This window comes from Echeneis naucrates, chromosome 21 (assembly GCF_900963305.1).
Source record: "Echeneis naucrates chromosome 21, fEcheNa1.1, whole genome shotgun sequence".
Taxonomy (NCBI): Eukaryota; Metazoa; Chordata; class Actinopteri; order Carangiformes; family Echeneidae; genus Echeneis; species Echeneis naucrates.
The window spans coordinates 19,418,610-19,435,330 of NC_042531.1; the positions used below are offsets into that span (position 1 = coordinate 19,418,610).

General features: G+C 39.5%; 1 protein-coding gene across 3 annotated transcripts; it reads right to left on the bottom strand.

Annotated features, from left to right (window-relative positions):
- Positions 1–1,360: 1,360 nt before the first annotated feature.
- pms1 (PMS1 homolog 1, mismatch repair system component) lies at positions 1,361–16,430 on the bottom strand. 3 transcript variants are annotated; one of them, XM_029530179.1, is made up of 13 exons: positions 16,385–16,430; positions 15,193–15,336; positions 14,907–15,089; positions 14,525–14,627; positions 13,905–14,068; positions 10,477–10,593; positions 8,365–8,487; positions 8,105–8,251; positions 7,154–7,983; positions 4,775–5,242; positions 4,433–4,563; positions 2,676–2,836; positions 1,361–2,587 (listed from the first exon to the last, which is right to left on the bottom strand). In XM_029530179.1, the coding sequence occupies exons 2-13, from the start codon at positions 15,322–15,324 to the stop codon at positions 2,387–2,389; spliced, it is 2,760 nt and encodes a 919-aa protein (XP_029386039.1). In that variant the 5' UTR covers positions 15,325–15,336; positions 16,385–16,430; the 3' UTR covers positions 1,361–2,386. The 3 variants fall into 3 exon arrangements, with proteins under 3 accessions (XP_029386039.1, XP_029386040.1, XP_029386041.1); XM_029530180.1 differs by having other exon boundaries at positions 16,370–16,398; XM_029530181.1 differs by lacking the exons at positions 1,361–2,587; positions 2,676–2,836; positions 4,433–4,563; positions 4,775–5,242 and having other exon boundaries at positions 6,619–7,983.
- Between the last annotated feature and the right edge of the window lie 291 nt (positions 16,431–16,721).

Sequence of the window (16,721 nt, forward strand, 5' to 3'; positions counted from 1 at the left end):
AAGCAGTAGTTCTGCACCTTGGGGCAGTAATAGGAGAACAGATAACTATCTAGATGACGCTGTATGTGAACTGAGTATTCTTGTATCAAGGTTTTAGTTTTCAACATTTTGCATGCAGTCCTAAACTGCTGCTTTTTTTTTTTTTTACAGTTCCTCACATTGGACCGGTCATTGGCAAATACCACAGTTTAGTCGAAGAAAATGTCAAAAACAGTGCAACAGGTGCTTTAAAAGACAGCTGGCAAAGTGAACGGTTGCTGACCTTTTGAACAGTGTGGTCACATGGTCAAAAGACGATCATCAGTTAATCCTCCCCAATTACTCTGATATGCCCCTTGGGTGCCAAAGGCAGCATGTACAGAGTAGATTCTGCTGCTGCATGCATTTATGGAAACAAGCAACTGAGGAGCACATGTCCAGCAGTGAGCAGTTTAAAACAAGAGTCTGTGCCGGAGTGAGGGCTGAGGGGTGAGAGGAGGGAAAGGGGTCCTCAGTGGCATTTATCCCCTTCCCAGAGGCACTTCGCAAAGTGTTGGCCCTGCAGCAATGCTGAAGCCATCTGTGGGTTCTCTCAGCAGAGGCCACGTAAAACAAGACATGTGCTGTGGTTTGACCTTTCACGGTCCTAACTATAATATTATGATAAGATGAGTGATCAGATTTCACTTTTCCCTGTGGTGGGATTCAGTGTCCATATGAAAAGGTGATGAGTGAAAACCTTGTGGGACTATATGTATTCCTGTTATAATACTTCTGGACTAACTACATTTTCTCTGATTAAATCCCTTTTTGAGAGATAACCACTTATCATTACATTAGAGCTACTGAACAATTTGGAAGAACATTTTTTTAAAAACATACTTTCATACACAATTTTTATACATATCTAAAATAAATAAATAAATAAATAAATAAATCCATTCCTGTCCTATTTTAGCTACCCCACAGGAAATCTCAAACAGTACTGAACAGCAAAATCATGCAGTAGACTAATGTCTTTGGGAAGTGCCACCAGTATGAGTTAGCGCAGTGTCAAGGATTTGCTAAACTTTGTGGTTGAAATTACAGTGCAAATCTCTGAAGCATTTAATGCAGCCAGGGATAATATACAAGTATCTGTCAATACTAAAGGCCGAGCAGCTGGCACTAATTGAGGGAAAAGAATTATGGGTAGTAGCTGGCACAGTGTACATCTGGGCCTTGGAGCTTGCCAATACCCATTTCAGTGGTGCCACAATGAGGCTAAGGGGTAGTGAGACACTCTGGCGTTTGGATGGAAATCAAGTTTGGGAATCAGATGTCACTATGTATTTTGAAGACTGCTGTTATTAATCCAAGAAAATGCAAAGTATGCAGGAAATCAGTCTACAAAACCAAAACACTCAACATGCAACCAACAGTTGAAAACTGATTATGTACTTTTGAAAAGGTCTATTATCACTGGTGCTGTAAAGACAAATGAAACTTGACAATTAACTGTTAATGTTCATTTTAAATTGGGCGTTCCTGACATGCAAAATAAAACATCTACCAATTATATTATTTTAGTTGCAATATGATTTCAGTTGGAATGATTGCATCGCCAGTTATATAATTAAAACTGTGAAAACTGTATTAAATTGGATTGCTAAACCTTGCACCAAACAAACATGTTCTCTTGTATCTGGAAAATATAATTTACAGGCCAGTGTCTCTGTATGAGCCCAACAGCTGTGGTGCTAACAATGTTATGACACAATTTACATTCACTGAAAAAAGTTGCAGCTCCCAGGATATTGCACTTGGCCATGTTGTGATTTGAATTATATTTCATTTCCACAACATAACTACTTGGTACCATCAACATCTCTACATCACTTATCCATTATTTTCAATACTTGGACAAAACTGGGATTGAAATGAGGTTTTTTTTTTGTGTCTCTGTGTATCAAACCCGATGAATAAAGGAACTGGCTTTCGCTGTAGCATGACACTTGACTTGTGCAAGAGGAATCTAAACACATGCCAGACATTACAAAAAGGATTTAGGAAGCTTGACTGGCTTTGTGAAACACATCTAAGGCAAGTCTCTTATTTCTCCTTAACATCATCAAGCTGCACATTCATCTTATGCTGCTCAGTCTGTGTACACAGACAAACTATATATTAATTGATTTTCACAAACAGTGGCTGCTGACATTCTGCGTCAGTTCTCTGTCGGCCAGTTGAGCCCGTTTTCACAAAGTTTTCACAAAATATAATTAATGCTTAAACGAAGCACAAATTGTGAAAAAATATTTATTTTGACATCCTGGTTGGAATCTTTAATTTGTCTGATATAGATAATACTCAGCGGCATTAAAAAGATACTAATTTAACCATACACAGTTGTTTCTCCAGAAGGTGTTCACAGGTCCAAAGGCCGCAGCAGACCCTTTGCCTCCTGGTCTGTAGAGGGGATGTCAGAGAGGTGTTGGAGAAAAGGCCGTCCATGGATGCACGTCTGGATTTTCTCACCAAGTTGCTGTTCCATCCGTAGGAGGGTTTCTTCCACATCCTCCCTGGATAAATTTGTAGGCAGCTGTCGAGCAAGTCGTACCGCTTCACCCTGTGAGGGTCACAATTCAAATACTTAATATAACAGGCAGGACACTTTGGAGACACCACTGTTATTCTCCATTTGCAGCATCTCTTACTTGCAGGTAGTTTGTGATTTTCAGCGGCCGACACTCTTGAACGGTCCTGGCCTTCCTGTGAAGAACTGCAGTCAGGATCTCCCTGAGGTCTTCCACACCAAGGAAAGGCACGCAGTCTGCCATTGCTGTCACTTCCAGATGTCTCTCGGCTGACATGAGGCCTGGCCAAAACAAGCAGAAAACAAGGATTAATATACTCCAGACGCTACTACTATCTCCAGGAAAGAATAATAAATAAATATTGTAGTTTACGACCAAAGTGATGACCAAGGCAAACAAGTAAGGGGCCAAATGGAGTGTTAAATGACTAGTAGAAGCCCCAGCAGACTGGAAGGAAGTTGTCTTGTAGGATAGAAGAATGATGGCTTCTCATTTCATTGGGAAATACTGCAAATCATGGACAATTTATATTTCTGATACATGACTTTGGATGCAAAAGTCAGACAAGTGCAGAGATTTCTGTGCTTGTTGCGTTGCCTGTGCGAATATTAAATGTATTTCATTTAAATGTAATAACAGCATTAATACATGACATATAATATATTTATCCGCTTTAACATGACAGTCTCTGTACGCATTGTGTACACATTTTGGAAAATAAACACAACATTTTTCAACAATCCCTAACAAAAACCAGAGCATTCAGCAAAGATTGTGCAATGAAACCATCTTACATACACTTCTACCTTCAATCCCATGCACACCCACCGAGGCAGGCAGTGCCAAATGAAAATTCCTTGAATTTCTTAAAGGGCAACCATTCTCATCACCTGCACACTGGGGTACAAACCTACTGTGAGACCACGCTGTTGGGCAGAGGGCCAGTGTCAACTCAGGTGAACCAGTCCAGCAACAAAAACAAGCATGTGAGCAGCGAAGTAATGTCACAATGACAAAGGAGAAGCTGATAAAAATATGTTTAACTCTGTAAGTTATTGTTTTTATATTTTACTCAATCTTTAAGGTGTGTAAATCATCTATTCCTTGGACATTATTTACACCATATATATATGGTTAAACGGCACGGATTTATAATGCAGATATTTGAATAAAATTACACTTAAATTGAGATTGGAATCAGAAGTCTCATCTCCATAGTACAAATGTTTAATCTATATAGAATGATTTTTAATTAATTATTTGCATTAGCTGAATTAGCAGTACATCTAAGTGTGTTAATTGTTGAAATTTGTGCTAAGATTGAAGATAATTTGTGACAAAAGTCTATATAGTCCATACATTGTATGAACAAGGGGCCATAACATCTTAAATATATTCAGCTTGCCCTGATTGGTTATAGAAGAAAAAGTCTGTCGAAAAACAAAAACAGACTGTTGATCCTTTATCTTCTCTAATCTTTCATGATTCACAAAATCCTGTCTCTCCATTTCTTTATTCATTGTTTTGCACTGTATTGAAAGAAAACCATTTTGTTTTCTCCACAACTAATCCAGTACCCAGAAATAATTGCTTGTAATCCAGTTACGTACGTTTGACATTTTTAAGTGACTGGTGAACTATGACATTCATGATGGCAAACGGCTACAACTTTTGTTAAATAAAAGAAAACTAACCGTTAAACCTTTAAACAGCATGACACAAAAATATAAAAAAAGCCTTATTTTCTGATAGACTGGTTGTGTGTGCACACTATATTCTACTGTCACACCTTTGTTTAGAAAATTGCTCAATCAATGGCACACATTTATCCAACTCATTTAGCAGCCTGTAAGTCCAAAGCTTTCTTTAAAACGCACCTGGAGTGAGTGTTATTTTAAATCCATTTGCTATGAGCCTGGGATCAGAGAAGTGCATCTGTCCATTCATCTTGGGGGTTTGTTTCTCCATTTTGCACAAAGCATCAGTGTATTCTGGTCCCCCTAGACTTCTGCAGAAGAGACACAAGAAGATGTTCACTTAGAACAACGTATTTTTACACATTAGATAAGCTTGAATAGAAACTAGGATTAGGGTTTGTTCGCCTTTAAAGTCTCTGGCATATATGTATGCAAAATCATCTGATGAGTGTGCATTTTTTCCATAGGGAAAACAACTGTCAGGTTTAGCAGTTTGGTGGTAATGGATGAGTGATACCTTACCCATCTGTTAACTGTATAGGGTTCTGCAGACTCTCTGTTGGAAGTATGTTATTCTCTAGAAGTCTCTTAAACAGCAAGGCTTCCTCCACTCGAAATGGGTTTAACAACATGAGCCTCTGACCACATAAAATGACCCAGGCATTCTGAGAGGCCAGGCGATTTACAAGATGGAGGCCCTGTGGTGTTGCACTGCTCTGGGATGAGAGGCGCTGAAGCTGCAGCCGAAGGGCAGCAACACTGCAGGGGAGGGGCTGGGAGGGTTTAGTTGCTGGGTTCTTCAACTTCTTTTGGGGCTGTGCAGAGAAGAGCTGGTCCAGCAATGGCTGGTTGGAGAATGGAACCTTGCGTTTCTGACTGTGTAAGTGGGTTGTTGCAGCGCTCTTGCATGGTTGTCTGGGGCCCTCAGCAGAGGCAAACTTGGTTCTCTGGTCGTGGTGCTCCAGGCATTTTTTTGCCTTCTCCTCGTACCTGTAAGGTTCAACCAAACCTTTTACAGATACAACATTCATGACAACCACTTTGTTAATAAACGTTGTCCAAGTTGGTTTTCCTGTATAGGCAAAAACTGGGCTAATTACGTTTTACAGCAGGTATGAGCTTTAAAAGATTTGGATACAATCTTTTTTTCATTGTCTCTTGTCAAAGCCTGACTTTATAGATGTGAACCACTGAATGTTATGTATGTGCGGGGAAGGCGTGGGCCTGCAAAAGTTGAGTCATGCAATTTCCTTGATACTTGAATGCAGTCGATTTGAAATCATTTTCATCTTGAACCCATGTCCTGACCACAGCTGAACCAAGCTCTGTTCAAAATGTGTGTACGTTTGCTTCTCTGCAGCTAGTGTTGTTCAATCCTCAGCTGAATCACTTACGTTCCTTTTCCAGTCAGCTGTGAGCAAACATAGTGGGATGATGATGATTATGTGCCATTTGTCTGTTTCAGTTCAGTGAGTGCGCCTCCTCAGTCAGCACAACACTCTTCAGTGAACTGTGTGGTGTGACCAGCGATCATCCGCGACACCTCTGTTTTCAGCAACATTTATGTGTACTGCTGGTAACTCCATCATTAATTGTGTCTTTTAAAGTTCTCCTTTGTGTAGCACAGCTGCTAAGCTGCCATCTGTTGGAGCAGAGGACATGTCCTAAAATAAAATTTAAGATACCGAGTGGCAACTTGTTCCCACTGTGAATGCTGGAAACATGTGCAGTGTTTGATGTATGTAGGATGCTTTACTCAGCAAAATTGCCAACTCATGTTTCCATAGATCTTCATATGTTAAGCATTAGGGCTTCCATATTAGTGCTCCATTATTCAAATAACCTGTTCATGAATGTGCTTAAGCATAATTCCTAGAAATGCTGTCCCACTTAGCAGTGGAAGTAAAAGCAGCCAAGTACTGGCCACATCCTTCTTCATGTTTAAAAGAAAGTAGAACAGATGTCTTTTTCCTTACACTCTTCCACCATTTATATAAGGCCCAAGTACTGCTGATGCATTGTTTCCAAACTTGCCATTACTTGAAATTGGTATGTAGTAATCTAACATAATGCATTTCAAGGGCTCTTAGCGCAGTATAATGTTGCAATTCCATGAAGTTAGCTGAGTATTTCAGCAGATAGAGATAAGATTAATTCATTCATATTCTACCGCTTCTCTGTTTCCAGGTCATGGAGGTTGCCAGTCCATCGGAGGACCAACACAAAGAGACAGTCAGAGACAAACAACCACTCACACTCAGACTTACAGGGAATTTAGAGTCAACAATTAACCTAATCATGCATGTCTTTGGACAGTGGGAGGAAACCCACACAAACATGGGGAGAACATGCAAGCTCCACACAGAACCCCAGGCCAGGAACTGACCCCACAACCTTTTTGTAATGAGGCAACAGTGCTAACCACTATGCTGCCATGGTGTTAATCCTTTACCAAGATGTCCATGTGAATGTGGCGTCAGAAGCAAACACACGCCTTGAGCCTGCAGAATTACATATATTCAACAAGAATTGTCCACTGCCCTTATCACAGTGCTGATATTTTTTGTTTGTTCATTGCCTTCCTTCATTATTGTAAAATCTTAAATTCTGAGGGGGCCAGGGGTCAAACAACAACACTCATTAGCTCCGACTGTTTTGGGCAACTCTGCTGGAATAACAGAGGACATTTCATCATTAGTTATACCTGTTGGACTGTGGAAAATGTTATCTACCTAGCTCCCTATTAGACACAGTTGTCTGGAAATTAGAAACACAGCTCATATCAACAACATTTCCAGTCCAGGCTTTTCACATGCAAATGACAGGTCAAACTTTCCCCCTTCTCTGCCCTGCAAATAACAAGAAATGGAAACGACTGCTTGGAAAGTTCTGGAAACTCACTTCTTACGGTCTTCTTCCTGCAGATTTTTCCACCTCTCATGAACAGCGATACTGATATCCTGCAGACTGGCTGTGGGCTTCTCCCTAAGGACATCAGCTCTGGCCTCCTTCTCAAACAAGGCGGCAGGAGACAGTGGTGCCCTCATGGCACGGTTGCTGATGAGGTCATAGGCAGTCAAAGCAACCTGCTTCTCTGTTATGGCATTGAACATCTTTTTGTTTGAGCTGCAATGATTCTTGAGCTCCACAGAGTCAGAATGATTGTGCTTTGAGGGTTGATGGATTTTAACAGGTTTCAGGGGTTCTCGTGTTAAGGGGTCAGTGAGAGCTGTCCCCCGACTCCAGTCCTCAGCCGACAGCTGGTCTACGCTTGTGTTTACTATGGACACCACATTGTCAAGTCTCTCAAGGCACTTGCTTGCTGAGCCTGCTTCTAGTGTCTGAGAGCAGCTCTGGGCTGTTTCATCATTACAGAGAAAAGAGTTACACCCAAGTTCGGCAGGGATCTGGCTCACAATCCAGTCCTCTGCTACAGAGGATGAAGAGCTGCTATTGGAGGTCTGCTGGTCCAGTGGAGCGCCAGCGCTCTTTGTTGCTGACTGAGCCATGTCACTGTGTTTTTGTTCTTTACTAAAGAGGTTACCATTGTGGCTGAGATCCCTGCGATCATTTCCTTCTCTTAGCTCGGTGAAAGGTTGCGAGGCATCAGACTGCAGAGGACTAGAGGGAGAAGTCTCACTGTCCAGCTGCTTCTCGGCTGCAGGGTCCTGATCAGACCGATAGCCATAGAGAGAAACCAGCAGTGCCTCTACTGCAGTCAGCAAAGCCTCCTAAAGGTCACACACATGACAGATAGACCTTTTATTTTCACTCACATCTATATGTTCTTTATTCCTTTGGTCATCATTAAGTTTAGACAAATTTCTGACTAAGTCTGAGTTTCATAGCTACCTTGTCATGAAGAAGAACCTGAGTCTTGTCTGGCGTCAGGTTAACATCAACTGAAGATGCTGAAACTGTAATTTTAAGCACAAGGATGGGATAGCGGTTCCGGGCAGTGTCATCTGGATACTGAGCAGTGTAGTGTTGACGCAATAGCTGATGTACCAGGGTTTTATTTTCAGACACAAAAACAAAAAAAGAATAGTGTTAGATACTTAAAACTTTACATTGTTTAAAGTTTGTATGACCGATTTATCCACAATGATTACCTTCATTATATCTTTATGGTGGACTGGTCGGTTGTTGACAAATATAAATGTTTTATCAGGGCTAGATGAGCTTGTAGATGTGTAACTTGCTCCAGGCTTTGGAAAAAATCCGTCTAAAAGGATCTGAATGAAGTAAGAATGATGATAATGTTGATTATGGAACAGAAAAATCACATCTCACTTCTTTCCAGAAAGTGATAATGCTACATAACAAATAATGGATGTAATAAAACACTCAAAGCTTCATACTTTTGCCAACACCTAATTTTAACTTAATGCTTCACTGCAATACTGAACAATGAACAAAGATTAACTGTACCATCAACATCAACTGTGATTATTGAAGCTGAGATGATTTTGTGTGTTTTATCTGTACGTGCGGGCATCTATACTAGCATTGCAACAACCTGATATTTCCATTAAAACTGAAATCGTGTTACATCATCACGTCCACCACAGGGGGCTCTCATGAGCTAAAATTCATCGCTCTGCAGAAAACGGGAACCTCCGTTATAAATGTAAGCTAGTAAGAAATTATGGAGAGCTGTTAACGTTCCACAGATTTCAAGCAGAGAATAGCTTTGCCTTTTTTCCATATGGCCCAGGGCTCATTATTAGCAGCAACGTATGCCAATGAAGTTAATAAATGAACTGCTGTTTCAGGTCATGGCACATATGCTTCTCTCTATTTCTGCTCATTAGGGTCACTTTATGGGATGATGAATGGCACCTCAAGCCCCAAAGGGCGACGGCTATGTGTAGTCATGCTGCCAAAAACGAGTGTCACATTTTGTTCTGCAGAGGAATAGCTCTTATGACTCTCCCCAAGCGAGGCCCCGGTGAAATTGTCAACCTGGTTCCCTTGATCACTAAACTTTGGTCTTGGAGACAAAGAGGAGAAAAGTTCTCTTTCATTGCTACAGGGAGTAAGAGGACAAGGTGAAAGGTTGTTCTCATAACTGGGCACCAAAGTGCAGCAGCAAAATAACAACAACAAAGAGGAAAATGAGAGAGAAACGGGGTGAAAAGGGCTGCTCCATATCTGTCGGAGTAGATTAGTTGGGAGCCTGGCAGCAGGTACGAGCCACATGACACCTACCGTGACCAAGCAGAAAGTTACTGCTCAACAGTAATTCAATTACGATCAGCACAGCAAAGCTTAGCTAACAAAAATAATTCACTCTTCATCAGGAAAGAACTCAAAAGAAAAGGGCAAAGAAATAGTTGGCCAGCCACCAACTGACCACATTTACTGGCTTGAGACCAGGCGTTCCTGATGAGGTTATTAGCTCACAGTATAACGTGCAAACACTCTTTTGCTCTGCAAAAATGATCCATCTTAACCAGGCATTTCATTTTCTTTTTCCAAAGCCAGTTAGTCAAATATGTAACAGGGTGTAGAGTACAGTGACTGTGACATTCATTTCCAAAGAAAATCTAATTATTTACAACTTGTCCGATTCTTTGCAATTTTTTAGTAGATCTTTTGGCACTTGTGTCACACAATGTCAAAGACATTGACTTCCTGAACTTGAAAATCACAATATTTGATCTGATTTGGATTTTGATGAAAATTAGGCCAATTGACATCTATGATTCGATGGAAGTGTTGTGGAAACGGTTCCATAATGAAGGGCAAAGTGGCATGAGAGCCACAGTGTGAGAGCAGAGAGTCCGAGGTGTGTGCATGTGGTGGGAGGGGTAGCGTGCGGCTCAGTGCCAGCTCAGCAGTGCTATGTGCCTCTGACGCTCATCCATCAGAGAGCAATGCACACCATGTCGTCTCTTCACATTCACTGTATCGTTTGCTGCAATGTTCAGGGGTGACTTTGTCCGGCTGAGTAATGGTCCATGTGAAACAATAAAAATAAGAGGTGACCGTGAAACCCGAGACTTGTAAACGTGAGCCCCACATACCATGATACGACACAACTTAGTACATTACCTACATTTGTGCAGGGTTAACTACACCAATCTGACTTGTTAGCTTGTTGTTTAGTATGTTAATAGTTTTCTTAATTAATGCACAAACAGACGAACTTTCTTCTCAACGTGCATGTGTTTGGTTTGCTCAACTTTTCTCTGATCTCCATGTTTTTCCCCTCAACTAACCTCTGGTTGCTCTTGGTGATGGTGGCAAGGGAGCAGGTTGGCAGCAGCACCCAGTCCCAGCGTAGCAAGCAGGGAACTTCTGAGATCGGGCGTCTTGGCCTTCTGCCAGACTACCACCTGGAACAATATGACACTGGTCAACTTCCATGAGACCAAATCAGGTAAATCACACTGCATACAAACTTGCCGGGACAGTAACTGGGCCACTGAGCCGCTCTTTTGTATTATGTTTTATTCAATACAGAATGGACAAAAGCTACAGTTTATTCTATCTATGTCTATAAATTGACTGCCATGAATAGGACACTGCTGCCACATAAAAATTTATTGAATGGAAACTATTAAAAAAATGTTGTTGAAGTCACGCAACAAATTAAAGCTTGATGACTCCCGACTTGTTAATGGATCATCATTTCATGGAATTACCATGCTCATTTTCCTACTAATGAAAAATATAATGTTAGCATCAAAGTAACAAAGACATAAAAAAAGTCAGCCCTGTGATTACATTTTTGACATAATAATCAAGTCAGATCAGAAAATAGTTTGGGTACACACTATGTTGACACCCATATGTGAGCTTGTAATCTGTCTCCCTTGGGTGTTGATTTCTAGAAACATGCACCCTGTTGCAGGGTATGTCTCAGCTATTAAATACACAATCTGGCACATATAAATGAATCAGTCCTGTAAACAGTTTCTCAAAGAAGCTGTGAAACATGACACAAGCCAAATAGCAGAGTTGGAGATAAAGGATAGGGGCAACTGAGTGCTGCTGATTGTGCGAAATGGATTCACTACTCCAACCTGATAACCTCAAAACTGATTTCCATGAAATTCATACGCCGGTTATGAAGCCCCTCTATAACCGACACTGTCTATACAAACTTGAAGCGGCCTGAAACTGAATCTGGGGTGAAGGCCGCAGCTGTGTTCAGCAGTTTACTCAGGCGCCATAATCAGCCACATCTGAGTTAAGATGTGGCTGTATCCCATCCCATGTTTGGGATCTGAAACTGAAACCGCAGTTCTAGTGTTGATCAATAAATTTATCCGATATACATTAACTGTTTATTTTACTGTGTACATCAAACATACAGCCCAGTGCACAGCTGATAAAAAAAGTAACGGAACAAAACAATTATCTTTTGGCTTAATTTAACACTCATGGTTAAATTGATGATATGTTTAATATCGTGGTGTTATATCAATTGCATGATAATTGTATTATAATTCTTATATCATATGATAATGTACATTATATATTATGAAAAGGTTAGAATTATTTTATTATAAAACATACTATACTGTTATTTACACTGCTATTTACATGTCTATCCACTGTAAATATCCTTTTATCATATTTGTCTGTTTTAGTTGTGTAAAGCCACTAAAAAAGAACAAAAAGTGCATGATACATTATGAATTGGACACTGAGGAAAATGGCACATTGGTCTGTTGGTGTATTGATATGTTTACTTCAATTTCTATTGTAAAATAATTCACAATCACACATCTGTTCTCCTGTTTTCCATTTTTTACCAAGCATCAAGAAAGAGAAAACACTGAACTAACAATACAGCAAGAGAGGGGAATGTCATAACTATTATCACTGATCTCTGCAGAGTCGGGACGTGGCTGTAATGATACAAGACATTTTAGGGATGTGACCCCATTTCACAGATTTCTTTGGTTTAAAACAATATGAAATAAATTTACTGAGGTTCAGGCTCATCTGAAGCTAAGTGTTAGATGGAGACAGAATTTATGTGCCCAAACCATTATATTTGTTGCATCATCAGATTTTGTTCATAGACCTGTGGCTATTGCAATGTTGCACAGTATGATCTTACAGTGCCATTTGTGGATATTCAGTAATAGACTGGAAGCTGTTTAAATTTGTAATTGTCTCTTTTTAAGGATTTAAGATCTCTGATATAAAATATTCCTTTTGGATGGCATTTAGATATTAAGATCTTTAACTAAACTTGCTCACATATATTCCATTTAATTCAAGTCCATTACCCAAAAGATTAGCACAATTTGTCACCCAATGCCCTTCATAGATGCAAATTAAACTTTGCTTGATTATTTATTTACTTGATTTACGTAACCAAAAAATTATTTAAGTAATTAAGCAAGTATATCCCAGACATGTTTTTATAATGAACACTGGAAATGAAATATTTCCATAGCATTTGTTCATTTGGAAAAATTCTCCAGAAAATAAATATTTATTTTACACATAAAAATCTAATAATAAACTATAACATATAACTTCTCCATAATACCTCTAGTTTCACTGCATAGTACAATTCTGATTTTCAAACAAGTTTTTTTCTAAGTTAATTGCTTGTAGTTTTTACAGCAGACCTCGGGCTCACTGATCCAGCAGTTTCATGTTGGTCAGTCTGTACTGCTCCTTTGACTCTATAAATGTTTAGCTGATTTCTTTCTAAAGTGCTTCAACAAGCAAAACAAATATTTTCCATCACACGTGATGATTTCATATCTCACTGATACACATTAGTACTGACAGCAGAACAACAGGAGTCTGAACACAAGTTCTGTCTCGGAGATTGTGTTTGCTAAATAATTCACAATATCCTTCAGAATATCCTTTGGCACCTGTGCACATTTGAAAGGGGACAAACTCTGTGCACAACTTGTGCCTATGATGCTCAGTAATACTACAATATTTCACATCATCACAGAATAGAATAGTGTGAATATTGATTGAAATATTAACTAAGTAAGTAATTCAATATTTGCCCCTAAACTGTCTTGAATGTCAGTTTGGTAAATAAATGTCTTTGGATTCCATGCAACTGCTAAACTAAGCAATCTTTTAAGTAAAATGATAAAAATATAAGTGAAGAAAGTAGATGATGTTATTAAAAGGTTGATGGAATAGGCATCAATTAAACCTTTTTCCTCTCGAAGATTTAAATGAACTTCCTATGTGGACACTTATCCCACATTAGCTATGATCAATCAAAGGGGTGATTTTAAACATTTACTTTCATTGACGACAACATGACACTATATGGGGTATATTAGCAGAAACGTTTGAAATAGAAATGGTTGGTCATTTGAAACCAAATGAGGACACCTAGTGGTTGCTGTGTTTCGGAGTACAGGCTGTTCATACAAACATCCTTTGGACAGATTAACAGTGCATCACCTAGGTGTATTTGGTCATGTTTAGATGAAATGTTGTGTGTTAGAACACATTGATCACACAAGATGACAGACAAGACAAACAGGTTGTGCTGCAGAATTGGTTGAAGGTCTTTTGATATCCATTGTAATTGACATTGAAACGAGCTCATGGCTGCTGGTAAAACTACCAACTTTTTTATATATATATATATATATATATATACCTTGACCTGATAAAATCTGAAAAGTGAGAAAAATTTCCTGACCTTATTGTGAACGAGTGTGAGCCTCAAGACTGGTTTTATAATGGCGTATGCCATTAGCAGGTCTTGTACTTTCTTCAGTTCCTCCTTACACTTCTTCACTGAGGAGTAGTACTGCCTTCTCACTGGAATATTTTTGAAAAGCTTCAGTATACTCACTGTTGTACCTGTAAAATACAAAAGGATAGAGGTGTGCAACTGCTTTTGACATAAAACACACCTTTCTCACTTACAAGGCTGAAGGAGACACTGAGGGTTATTTGCTGATTCCTTAAAAGAGGTGTAGACATATTATTTACATATTATATATATTTATTCCCAAAAAATTAAAACATAGGTTAGGCTCTGCAAATCAGCAATAGAATTTGTCTTGAAGCCCAGTGACCTACATGTTCTTCAAACATTATTAACACGACCAGACCCATGTTTTTATACTTTGTGTGGTAGATTTTTTAATTGCTCTATGCTTAATACCCATAATGAAAAAGTGACACCATGTTATGGACGTTACAGTAACCCCCCTTATTTATTCAGCACTCGGATCCTTAGCTGTAACATATGAATAAAGATTGATTAGTGATTGCTCACTATAGAACTTAGAAATAAAATGAGTGGTGCCTTGCCTTGACCTAAGTGAGATGGTTTCTGGGAAACTACCTCCCCTTTGAAATTTAGCGTGTACTGGGTGCTGATATTATCTTCCACTGTCTTTGTGGTGACAGCCACCTGAAAAAAAACAACAAACAAAAACAAAACAAAACAAAAAAGAAAAACAGCACACGATAACAGTTTACAAAAAATAATAATCCAGAATTTATATTTGCTTCTTAATATAAATGAAAGAGTAAATAATGTGTAAACCAATATCCATTTATGGATGAATTTTCTTTTTTGGAGCACTTTCATTTGTTCAGCACGTGTATAACTTAGGATCCATGTGTATAACCTGAATTACTTTTAACGTTACTGCCATTTAAGAACTTAAAGTTGTTCAGTCCTTATCACCTCAGCTACAGCACAGATGGAGCCCAGCGCTTCTCCTCTGAAGCCATATGTTTCCAGATGCTGCAGGTCTTCATGGCTACAGATCTTTGATGTAAAATGTCTCTTAGCCATCACAGGAGTATCTGCAGCTTTGATGCCATGGCCATTGTCACGCACTTCTATCCGGTCTAAACCATAGTTTTCCTGCAATTACAAAGTCAGTATAAGCTATAGTATCAAATGCAACAATGATGCTGCAACATGGATATGGGCTAGATAACTATATTCTGTAATTTGGACAGTGTACCAGTTTAATATCAATGCATAAAGCTCCAGCATCCAGAGAATTTTCCATCAGCTCTTTCAAAACATTCACCACTGACGTGATGACCTGCGAGCTCGATAGCAACCGCACAGTATCCGGAGCCAACTGCTTCATGATTCCAGCTATCTGTAAAAGAAAGTCTGATTTGAGTTTGGTGGCTTTCTTGTTTAGTCATACCAGCGTGACATAAAATGGAACAAAATCGGAGATTTGTGGCTTCACACACTACAGGACATTTCCATGACAGAGAACCTCAATGATAAGACAGAACAATACAGTGGAAGTGAAATGAAATCAAACATGTTCATATCTCTCTTTAAGTGGCACACACATACAGCACTTTTTTGAGACTGTTTAAAACCAAACATAGTTATTACTGGCAATGTTTTAACAAGCCCAAATATGTCTGGTACTAAATTTAACTGGTCTTCACCAAGCAAAGGCGCTCTTGGTCTGCGCATGAAAGTCAGCAAGTCATTTCAATGCAACTTTTAAAACAGTGTTGCATTATAAATAAAGTGGTTAACAGATCACTGCTCTGCAGATGCAAAACACTTGCAAATTAAAATCGGTATGCAATCAAATTTGAGTATCCGCCTATTTCAATGGAGAGTTTGAGTCTTCGCTTGACTTGGTTTCACAACCTTTGTTTATGACAAAAAAAATATTTAATGCCTTTGATCCCGTAAATAACATGTTTTTGAATAAGTGCTACGAGCATGGACCATTACCTGCTGACTGAATTCTGATCTGAATGTATTCTATCATACAATGAATGAGTAGTCACACCTCCATGCACACCATGACGTTTTACGCCACCTGTGACCTGGCACATTCACCTTAATGCCAATAATACAAATACACAAAATTAAAGATAGGTTTGGGATAGCAGCTGCAGACAATGCCACATAACAGATAGACCTATAATCTTCTTGAACTTCACCGAGAGACATTTTAAATCCGAGATAAACGTCATGTACCCGAACGGTTTAGTAAAATGAGCAGAGGGCTGTTTTACATTAAGCTGAGCTAACTGGCCTCCGAGTTAGCGACTGCTTTCACTGTTTAGCTCACTATTAAAATCCAAATTTCGATGCAATCGTGTGTGCGGACATTACTAACTCATTCCAAGGTGAAGGAAGACGTCGCTTATATTTACAGGTGAATTACTCACTCGCGTAAAGTCCAGTTGAGTCTTTCATGAACAAGACTTCAATCACACGGCGGAAACGACCCTATTCCCGCCCCCTCTTCTGCCAGCTGATTGGTCAGAAGTGACTCTAGGGCGGGCTGCGAAAGCGCATCCATGTAACTGTTGCCCTGAATTTAGGCTTACAGGTACATACGGCTACAGAAACCCGGCCTAAGGGAGGATTAACATACCAAAACAAAAGCACAGTGGAGCTCTAAGCTAATTCTAAGTGTGATAAGTGTAGTATTTGCGTGAATTTAACATGGTGCTTTTGGTGGGGACAGGACAGGCCTGACATGTGTGGGAGGGTGTAACAAAC

Bases quoted from the DNA above. Each gene is read 5' to 3' on its own strand.
- pms1 (XM_029530179.1), bottom strand. From the start codon at position 15,324: ATGAAGCAGTTGGCTCCGGATACTGTGCGGTTGCTATCGAGCTCGCAG. The intron at 14,069-14,524 runs GCAAGGCACCAC...TGTATTTTACAG, and splicing joins ACCATCTCACTTAGGTCAAG to GTACAACAGTGAGTATACTG. The intron at 2,588-2,675 runs GTAAGAGATGCT...TGACCCTCACAG, and splicing joins AAATCACAAACTACCTGCAA to GGTGAAGCGGTACGACTTGC.